General features: G+C 39.7%; 1 protein-coding gene across 5 annotated transcripts in view; it reads right to left on the reverse strand.

Moving 5' to 3' along the window:
• Nucleotides 1–11,478, reverse strand: part of RBL1 (RB transcriptional corepressor like 1) — a 62,500-nt gene that overhangs the window by 2,217 nt on the left and 48,805 nt on the right. For 4 of the 5 annotated variants that reach the window (XM_046679269.1, XM_046679267.1, XM_046679266.1 and 1 more), the window contains 2 exons: nucleotides 3,067–3,215; nucleotides 1,086–1,250 (listed from right to left, as the gene is read on the reverse strand). In XM_046679269.1, the coding sequence (XP_046535225.1) occupies nucleotides 1,086–1,250; nucleotides 3,067–3,215 (314 nt within the window). Of the gene's footprint in view, nucleotides 1–1,085; nucleotides 1,251–3,066; nucleotides 3,216–3,477; nucleotides 3,645–11,478 lie in introns of those variants that run through there. The other variant, XR_006891144.1, reaches the window with a different exon arrangement.

Raw genomic sequence — 11,478 nt, forward strand, 5'->3', positions numbered from 1 at the left:
CTAATCATCTGAGGATCTTGTTAAAATGCAGATTCAGATTCAGTAGGGCTGGTGTGAGGCCTGAGATTCTGCATTTCTAACATGCTCCCAGGTAATGTTGATGTTGCTGGTCTGTAAACCACACTGAGTAGCGAGGCCTTAGAGATGTGGTTCCTGAAAGCTGTGCATCACAATCATCTAGGGAACCCGCCTGCCACAGATTTGTGATTCAGTAGGTCTACGGGACAGGTATGTGCGTTCAACAACCTCCCCAGGTGATTCTGAAAAATGATTTTGAAATCATTGCCTTAGAAGTCATTGGTTCTGTCTTTGATTTCATACAAGATCTCTTCTAAACATCGTTAAAGGAAATCAACTTTTATGAAGAAGGAAATGCAAGTATGTGAGGTATTATACCTTAGTCAACTTTCTTGGCTTAGTAGGAAATCAAAAGATGTTTATGGAACTGAAGAGAAACTAATGAGTTAAGGGGCTGCCATTGCTTTTGGACTGAGTTACAATCTGTCCCACTACAACTTCTTCCAGTCGGTACTGATTCTGGCGTCTGAAGACATACTGAATATATCTTTATATCTGCTTGACAGTCCTTGAAATATCTGCAAACAGTAGCATCTCCATCACTGTAAAGATGGAGCTAAAACCACAGAGCTGTCTGTGCAAATAAGAGTAGGCCTCTGTTTTCAGACTTTTCACTATCCTGGTTGCCATCCACCAAATGAACTTCCACTTCCAAGGCCTCTCTTTAAACCTTATGTTCCCCATGTCTGACCACTTGCAGGTATTGCCTTACTGGTCCCTTCTCAAGATCATGCTTGAACGGGGAGACACACTGGGCTCTTGCACTGAACCCTCCAATATGATGTCAATAGTTATTAAGGATTAAATTATTATGAGGATTAAACTGCCTCAACTGAATACACTGCTCTTGATCACAAGAATTTGCCATACTAAGTAACAGTTTACATTTATTAGTAGAAAGTTAGCAAAAAAAGAGCAAGATTAAAGATAACTAATTGGTAATATGAAATCCAATTTTTAACACATGTACAGAAGTTATTTTGGAGTAAAGTTTGTGTGCACCTCACCTTAGAAGGGCTGCCATTGAACTTGTACAGCAGAGCACTCCTTGGCGTCAGGCCTGGCCCATTCTTGTGTGGGGAAACATAAATGGAGTGCTGCTGCGAAATGCGGCGTGGTGAGCCTGGCTGCTGCTTAATATGTGGAAAAGGAGAGAGTGGTGGAGCCTCCATCTGAAACAATCCAAAAGTGAGTTTTTTTTAAGATAAAAGTTTTTCTTTCTTTTTTGAATCCCTATTTTTATTCTTTAATTAATTTATTAAAAAATTTTTCCTTTTTCTCCCAAAGCCCCCTGGTACATAGTTGCGTATTTTCAGTTGTGCGACCTTCTAGTTGTGGCATGTGGGATGCCGCCTCAGCATGGCTTGATGAGCAGTGCCAGATCTGCGCCCAGAATTTGAACTGGCAAAACCCTGGGCCACCAAAGCAGAACGCATGAACTTAAGCACTCGGCCATGGGGCCGGACCCATATTTTTATTCTTATTGGCATCTCTTAGTTAGGAGTAAGTTATATTGTAATTGCTTATTTATGCCTGAAAAAAGCAAAGAAGTGGTCCATAACTCTTGCTTTTCAACAACTTTTTTTTTTTGAGGAAGATTAGCCCTGAGCTAACATCTGCCACCAATCCCCCTCTTTTTGCTGAGGAAGATTGGTCCTGAGCTAACGTCCACGCCCATCTTCTTCTACTTTATATGTGGGACGCCTGCCACAGCATGGCTTGTCAAGTGGTGCCATGTCCGCACCTGGGATCCTAACCAGTGAACCCCGGGCCGCCGAAGCGGAATATGTGCACTTAACCGCTGCACCATCGGGCTGGCCCCTCAACAATTATTAACATACAAACTAAAACTTATTTTCCAGGAAATCCTGTAAACAGTACTAAGAATTCTGGGCAAGACACTAGAAGCAGTAAGCCAAGAGCATAGGAACCTTGTGTCCATGCTCAGAAAGTAGGGGCAAAGAGTAATCAATGTCCTAACACTTGCAATAAGAATCTCTCTATACACATGCATACCGACAACCCAAGCAGCAGCAGAGAGAATAAAAGAGAGGCAGAGAATTCTATGAACTAGGAGGATGATTCCAAGATGGAACAAATCTGTTAAAGAAATAGTTAAGACTTTAAATTGAAACGCAAAAGATTTACAAATAGATTTAGGTGAGTAGGGACTGCACTTTTCTTTAATATTCTGTACAATGTTTCCATTAGGAGAATAAATGGAGATGGGGTCTTAATATTTCATTTATAATCTTCACTTGAAGGTGATAAAACTAGTTTCAACTGGCTGATATTCACAGGATAGTACATGATCGGGGGAGGTGGAACTGATGAAGCAGGACGAGCAGTCATGGCTTCTGAGGATAGTCACAGACTATATTCCTTGAAAGGGACAAAGAGAGAAACGTAGAGAGACACACACACATACACACGCATGGCTACTGGCTGGATGCAGCTCCTATTAGGTCCTTCTTTCTTATAATTAAAGTCCGGTCTCCTGGGAACCAACCTCAGCTTACATACTGGTAACATTTTCAGATGCCTGGCGGTACTGCCAAATCTAGGGTCTGCACAAAAATTTCTTAGTGTTGCCTCTATTAATGATTCAGGCCTATTTATTTCCTTTTTTCTTTATCTTGAGAAAAACATCTCTCTCATAAATATAACAATAGAAATAAAAAACAAGAGAAAAAAATTGCCAGAATTAATTGGGTTCATTTTCCCATGTTCCCATGTAGTCCTGCCTATATACATACATAATTTCTAGCAACATAACCACAGTATGGATAAAATTTCCATGATTTCCTCTGGTCTCACGCATCATAGCCTTAATCACTCTCTAATCAGCAGTGTATTTTCTCCTATATAACGCATCAGTGAAGCTTTTATTTTTTATTTTATCTGAAACATTTATCTAGCAAAATAAACTCATAGTCATCCAACTACGATTATATATATGTTAATGAAGTAGTAAAACATAAAACATACCACATGGTCCTGATTTGACAAGTCGTATTTCAATGCAAATGCCTCTACTCTTCCTACATATATTGTATTGTAAAATTCGATAAGATCAGCTCTTTCCTCTTTCACTGGTCCAATGGAACAGTCAGGTGTTTTTGTAGCATCTTCTAAGTCTGTTAAAAGAATTCAGTGTTGTGATAGTTGTACTTTAAAATATGAGTTGGTAATTTGAATTACAACTGTCTCTACAACATTAAAAAAAAAATCAAACGCAAACCTTTATGTAAAGCAATTAATGTTTTTAGAGAAGGTTCAGAAATCTATGTATATTATGTATAAATTATATTGAAATCTAGAGAAATGCAAACATGCAAACTTAAGGTAGTGCTCTTTCCTCTACATACCATGTCAGCAAGAATGTTTTCACAACCATACCTTTTGAGCTTACTGTCACTGGTGGCCTTTAGAGGGGGCACTAGCCCTGGGTTGAGGTTTAGCTAAAATGAGCTCTAGAGTATGGGTGGCAGTGGCAAACCTTGAGCTTAGATAACAAAAGGGTCTGCAGATATTCATATTGGCTCTTTGTCAAAGGTGGACAGACTCTGAAAGGTAAAGCATATTCTCAGAGGTTAAGGAAGAAGCAAGATGAATTGCTCGTGTTTATTTTTTTGCAAATACGTGGCAGGTGACAGTTGTTCAAAGAGCCTTATTTTCCCACACACAACAGGAACCTTAGTGCTCAGTTTATAGCCAGAGTCTTTGGTTGTAAAATGATAGCTCGTCCCAAGGGGCTTTCCTATTTATTTATTTATTTTTTGAGGAAGATTAGCTCTGAGCTAACTGCTGCGAATCCCCCTCTTTTTGCTGAGGAAGACTGGCCCTGAGCTAACATCCATGCCCATCTTCCTCTACTTTAGATGTGGGACGTCTGCCACAGCATGGCTTGCCAAGCAGTGCCATGTCCGCACCTGGGACCCAAACCAGCGAACCCCGGCTGCTGAAGCAGAACGTGCGCACTTAACCGCTGTGCCACTGGGCTAGCCCTGGGGCTTTCCTATTTATTGATGTAACTCTGGGATAGCTTGTGAGACCAGGCAGAAATTTATCCTACGCTTATTTTAGGAAGACTATTACAAACCATCGTCTACTTGTACATACAAGAATCATCTGCTTACAGGAGCTAAGAAAACCACTGATAAAAAGAATTCAGCATATGAAAGAAAGTTCTCACTATCAATACACTGGCCTGTAAACACTGAGAAAATGAGTAGAAGTATGCTTTCACCTTAGGAAAACCAGAAAACTCAACCATGATCTAAGAGCCAGGCAGTCCCCTGGAATCTCAGTCCCAGTTTGGATGTCTTTTTCCACTCTTGCCATTTTTGATATGACTTAAAGGATCTTAATGGTGGTGGTGGGGGGCGGGGAGCTCTGTGGTCAAATAAGTTGAACAAATGCTGCATATTCTATCCTCCTTTTGGAAATTCAGGATAAATGTTAGTAGATTAAAGGCTCTGAGAAGTTCTGCAGTTGGAAAAAAACACATGTTCACTTTAACTCCATACTTGTCAAATTATTTTTCTTTTTTCTTTTTTTTTTTTTGAGGAAGATTAGCTCTGAGCTAACTGCTGCCAATCCTCCTCTTTTCGCTGAGGAAGACTGGCCCTGAGCTAACATCCATGCCCATCTTCCTCCACTTTATATGTGGGACGCCTACCACAGCATGGCGTGCCAAGCAGTGCCACGTCCACACCCGGGATCTGAACTGGCAAACCCCGGGCCACCAAAGCAGAACGTGCGCACTTAACTGCTGCACCACCGGGCCGGCCCCAAATACTTTTCTAATTTTTTATGCACAATCCCTATTTCCCATAACACTACCATCCTGGGGAACACTGTTTCAAGGCACACTGGCTTGGTAACAGCAGTTGTAGGTTATTCTCATTATGTGGATCAATTAAAATTATTTAATGTCCTCCTTGGATTAGAACTTTCTGGAGGCAGAGACTATAGTTTCCATATTTCTGCGTCACTCCAATTCCAGTTGTTAATATTTACAAAAAGTAAGGAGCTATACTTAGTTTGAAGGAATCAAACATTTAAAACTCTCTGGGACCTTGGATCCTAACTAAATATGGTTTTTCTTAGGTATATATTTTTTCATTTCAAAATAGGAAACAAGATGTCAGTTGTCCCTTATGCAAGAGATAGATGTCTACCTTCCCATCTCTTTAAGGATTCTAGCACTCTGACATTAAAGCCTCAGCAGGCCTGGTGATTATCTTAACCACATATACATTAGGAGATGAAACTTATGGAAGACTGGGAAAGAGAATGAGATCAAAGGTTTACATGCCCGGTGCTATAACTGTTACAAATCTGTTTCCCCTCAGAAGGTAGGGACCTCTGCCTAATATAATTTGTGCTATATGGTATATGTTTGATATATATTTGTGACCATTTGAAATTATGGTTTCATAATTTTCCCTGCTGTTGCCATGAATAAGAGGAATGTCTTTTTTGGATTATCATATAACACTGTCAAACAATTAAAATGTGTGGGGTTTTTTTTTTTGGTGAGGAAGATTAGCCCTGAGCTAACACCTGTTACCAATCCTTCTCTTTTTGCTTGAAGACAATTGTCCCTGAGCTAACATCTGTGCCAATCTTCCTCTGTTTTGTACACAGGAAGGCGCCACAGCATGGCTTGATGAGCGGTGTGTAAGTCCATACCCGGGATCTGAACCTGCGAACCCTGGGCCACTGAAGCAACGCCAATGGGCTGGCTCCTAAAACGTGGTTTTATATAAACAATCAGTGAACGAGACAAGCCCTCAGGAGAATAGAGATAATATCTGCAGAGCTCCAGAGAGACATGCTTCAAAATTTTCCAAGGATCTAAAGTGAAAGTGTGAAGGGAGAAGGCAAATTAACCCAGCATTGCAGGTGGCCAACAACTGCAACTATAATACATGGTTAGTTTTCTATTCCAAGACAATATATCTGCATCCAAGGGAAGAGATGTTGAGGGAAGTGTAGATAACCATTTTTCAAGGGGACTGGTTTTCAAAGGTTGAGCACACCCAAATTGTTTGGGATGCATATATTAATGAAACGCCCATCCATCACCACCAGGGGAGCTGCTCAATTGACTGATGCTGGTTTCTTAACATATACTGTCGTTAGTCTGCAAACTGAGAAGAGGTGTGTTTTTTTTTTTTTGAGGAAGATTAGCCCTGAGCTAACTGCTGCCAATCCTCCTCTTTTTGCTGAGGAAGACTGGCCCTGAGCTAACATCTGTGCCCATCTTCCTCTACTTTGTATGTGGGACGCCTGCCACAGCATGGCTTGACAAGAGGTGCCATGTCGGCACCTAGGATCCGAACCGGTGAACCCCAGGCCGCCAAAGCGGAACATGCGAACTTAACCACTGTGCAACCAGGCCGGTCCGAGGCATTCATTTTTACCACTTAAAGATGGAGAAAGTAAAGAAGCAAAATTATTTAAAAATGAAAGTTAGAAAGAAGATCAGAATTTATTTATAAATCAAAGGGTCAAGATATGATGGGCTTGACCAGTACAGCAGTACTTTGCTGGAGCAAGCACTTAATATTGCTTTGTATTTCTCCCACCACAGCCTCACTCAACTTTTTTGCTCCTCATAATAACAGTGTTCAGTAAATATTTCAGACTGGTTTTCTGATTGAGAGGGCCGTGCTATTTAGCTGCAGTTATGGAAAAGCCACTGACAGACCAATTTAAGTCTTCAGTGGTTTCAGACCATTTCAGTAATATTTGGGGAGTTACTTGTGAGCTCTGAAAGGGATCACTGTAATCTAAAAACAAGTAAAAATGTGCTCTGCTTATATCTTGGTTGTCTCTCTGGTGACTGTAAAATGGGTATAATGCAAATTAAGTTACCTAATTATCAATGTGCAGTTACCAGTTTTATACCTCTCACATGAAAAGAGAATTTTAATTTTTGTCCCTCAAGAGACTTTGCTTTAACTGTGTGTGTGTGATCTTTATGTTTTCAACATTTAAAGGATTTTAAGTAAGGAATATGGGCTTAGACAAATTAGCAGAAAAAGAAAGACAAAAAGGATACTTAGAGAGCGATACTCATTAATAAAATACACTAAATTTTATATGGCTTATAAACAAAACAATAAATAGCTACTATTTACTGAGGCCTTACTATGAGCAGGAATTGTGTTAAACACCATACACACACATATACATTATCCTTTTTAATCCTTAAAACAAGCCTCTCAGGAAGTATCATAAAGTTTTCAACTTACATAATTGTGTTATTGTACTTTGAGTAAGCTATAATCTGGGTCTCTCAAGAGTTCTAATCAAGGATGCTAGTTTGTTTAGAAATAATAAATGAATACGGTAAAGTTGCAGGATACAAAATCAACGTACAAAAATCAGTTTCCTTTCTATATGCTAACAATGAAGTAGCAGAAAGAGAAATTAGGAATACAATCCCATTTATAATTGCAACAAAAAGAATAACATACCTAGGAATAAATTTAACCAAAGAGGTGAAAGACCTGTGCACTGAAAACTATAATATAAACTATAAAAATTGTTGAAAGAAACTGAGGAAGATACGAAGAAATGGAAAGATATTCCTTGCTCTTGGATTGGAAGATTAACATAGTTAAAATGTCCATACTTCCTCAAGCAATCTACAGATTCAATGCAATCCCTATCAAAGTTCCAACATTTTTCACAGAAATAGAACAAAGAATCTTAAAATTTATATGGGACAACAAAAGACCCCGAAAAGCAAAAGGAATCCTGAGAAAAAAGAACGAAGCTGGAGGCATCACACTTTCTGATTTCAAAATACACTACAGAAAGCTATAGTAACCAAAACAGCATGGTACTGGCACAAAAACAGACACACAGATCAATGGAACAGAATCGAGAGCTCAGAAATAAACCCACACGTATGGACAGCTAATTTTCGACAAGGGAGGCAAAAACACACAATGGAGAAAGGAAAGTCTCTTCAGCAAATGGTGTTGGGAAAACTGGACAGCCACAGACCAAGGAATCAAAGTAGACTCTTGTCTTATACCATACACAAAAATCAACTCAAAATGGATTAAAGACTTGAATGTAAGACCTGAAACCATAAAACTTCTAGAAGAAAACATAGGCAGTATGCTCTTTGACATCAGTCTTAGCAGTACATTTTCAAGTACCATGTCTGACCAGGCAAGGGAAACAGTAGAAAAAATAAACAAATGGGACTACATCAAACTAAAAAGCTTCTGCACAGCAAAGGAAACTATCAACAAAATGAAAAGACAACCAACAGGTGGGAGCAGATATTTGCGAACCATATATCCGATAAGGGGTTACTACCCAAAATATATAAAGAATACATCTCAACAACAACAAAACTAACAACCCAATTAAAAAAAGGGCAAAAGATCTGAACAGACATTTTTCCAAAGAAGCTAATACAGTTGGCCAAAAGGCACATGAAAAGATGTTCAACATCAATAATTAGAGAAATGCAAATCAAAACTACAATGAGCTATCACCTCACACCTGTCAGAATGGCTATACAGGACAAGAAATAATGAGTGGTGGAGTGGATGTGGAGAAAAGGGAACTCTCATACACTGCTGGTAGGAGTGCAAACTGGTGCAGCCACTATGGAAAACAGTATGGAGATTCCTCATATAATTAAGAATAGAGGGGCTGGTCTGGTGGTGTAGTGGTTAAGTTCGTGCGCTCTGCTTTGGTGGCTCAGAGTTCACCAGTTCGGATCCCAGGCACAGAGCTATGCAAGGCCTATCAAGCCACGCTATAGCAGGTGTCCCACATATAAAATAGAGGACGATGGGGCATGGATCTTAGCTCAGGGCTAATCTTCCTCAAAAAAAAAAAAATATATATATATATATATGAGAATAGAATACTACATGATCCAGCTATTCCACTACTGGTTATTTATTCAAAGAACTTGAAAACAGAAATGTGTAAAGATATATGCACCCCTATGTTCACTGCAGCATTATTCACAACAGCCAAGACTTGGAAGCAACCTAGGTGCTCATCAAGGGACGAATGGATAAAGAAGATGTGATATATGTACACAAAGGAATACTACTCAGCCATAAAAAACATGAAATCTTGCCATTTGTGACAACATGGCTAGACTTTGAGGGTACTACGCTAAGCGAAATAAGTCAGAGGAAGAAAGTCAAATACCGTATGATCTCACTCATAAATAGAAGATAAAAAGAACAAAGAGAGAGACAGAGATTGGACTGGTGGCTCCCAGAGGGGATGGGGGGAGGGAGGAGGGTGAAAAGGGTGTTTAGGCACATGTGTATGGTGATGGATGGTAAATTAGTCTTTGGGTGGTGAACATGATGTAATTTACACAGAAATCAAAATATAATGATGTACACCTGAAATTTATATAATTTTATCACAATTAAAAAAAAAAAGAACGGCAGTCTGGGGTGGTCAGCTAACATGATAATGAAGAATTCGTGGTCCATGAGTGGATTGGTATTTTAATGTGGAAGCTCACTCTCCACAGCTGGCTACAGTAAGGGTTTCTGTTAGGTGTAGTTCAGTCAATGACCAATGTTTTGCTAATTAACATATTCAACATCAGAAATCGGTTTTTATTGATGAAAACAGTGACCATTTACTAAGTATGCCTAATGCTATAAACTGACTTATGTTGGGAACATCAGAAGTATTTAAAGTAAGCAGATTGGTTAAAATATTTGAGATAACTATGCACAATACCATGAAGGGGATGAGGGATCCAGTGAAGTCTGTGGGCTCTGGTTTTATGGATGAGGCCCAGGTCTGAACTCTGATGCATGCTGTTTGCTTGATCCTGGCTTTAAGGCTAACAGAATCCTGCAACTGGAATCTTGACATCTGCCTCTAGTGAACTTTTTATGTGAGGTGCTGGCTGGACAGATAGCTGGGGTTTGAGCTAACTGCATAGCATACATGAACTGTGTGTACTTCTTAAAACAGTAATCATTTTATACCTACTCATGAATTTGTTTATAGAACCAGAACTGTTCTTCCCAAGGTGCTGTTCTTTGGCATGTCCAAGTCTAGGTCACAGCATATAGCCACAGTTCCAGGAACTGGAATACGTCTAATCTGAACAGATTTGCCTGATTGTATCCTCTTCTGTAACTTTCTCCGTTTTATGGCGCCACATTCCTGAGTCCATTATCACTGAATACTCTCCGTGCTCTGTGTCATCACCACTGGATAGGATCTTACGAATAGTTTTCTGTTTGCCTGCTAGTAAATATCTAGTTAATAAATGTATATACAAGAGAATTTACTATGAAACTTTCAGGTGTAGAGAGAGTAGCTAACCCTCACTCACCTCAAACTTCACTGGCAGATACTTTATTGAAAAGAAACTATGATCTATTTCCTTTTCCTTACTTCTACTCTCTTGAACTTCACTGCTCCTAGTATGCCCCAGAAACTTACTAGCAGTTGTCTCTTGTACAGCGCACTGTTTCCTAGCTAACCTCTGATGCCTGGTTTTGTAGGGACAGAAAAACCACCCAGGACAGACAAGCAACACGTGCAACAAAAATAGAAAGGGTTCTTTTGGTATTTTGTCAGGTTTACTATCTAATATACTTCTCATTGCTTTGAAAAGGCTCAGGTTAATGTATCTATGGAAAAGAAAACTGAGTTTTGGAGTCTGGCCCCGTGGCCGAGTGGTTAAAGTTCTGCATGCTCCGTTTTGGTGGCCTGGGTTCGCAGGTTTGGATTCCAGATGTGGACCTACTCCACTTGTCAGCCATGCTATGGAGGTACCCCACATACGAAAAATAGAGGAAAAGTGGCACAGATGTTAGCTCAAGGCTAGCCTTTCTCAAGCAAAAAAAAGAAAAGAGCAAGATTGGCAATGGATGTTAGCTCAGGGTGAATCTTCCTTACCAAAAAGAAAAAAATAAAGAATGGAGTTTGGTCTGTGTATCCTTAAATGGGGCCAGATTCTAGGGCATCATTATTACAGGATTTTTTGGTGAGTAAGCTCTTAAAAATTAAGATGCCAGAAGACATCATAATGATCATAGATATATTTGTGTAATTAAAAAAAAAATATCTTCGGGGGCCGGTCTGGTGGTGCAGCGGTTAAGTGCACACGTTCCACTTCTTGGTGGCCTGGGGTTCGCCGGTTCGGATCCCGGGTGTGGACATGGCACTGCTTGGCACGCGATGCTGTGGCAGGCATCCCACATATAAAGTAGAGGAAGATGGGCACAGATGTTAGCTCAGGGCCAGGCTTCCTCAGCAAAAAGAGGAGGACTGGCAGTAGTTAGCTCAGGGCTAATCTTCCTCAAAAAAAATAAATAAATAAAAATAAATAAATAAATAAATAAATAAATAAATAAAATATATCTTCGA

This window comes from Equus quagga, chromosome 12 (genome assembly GCF_021613505.1).
Source record: "Equus quagga isolate Etosha38 chromosome 12, UCLA_HA_Equagga_1.0, whole genome shotgun sequence".
Classification (NCBI taxonomy): Eukaryota; Metazoa; Chordata; class Mammalia; order Perissodactyla; family Equidae; genus Equus; species Equus quagga.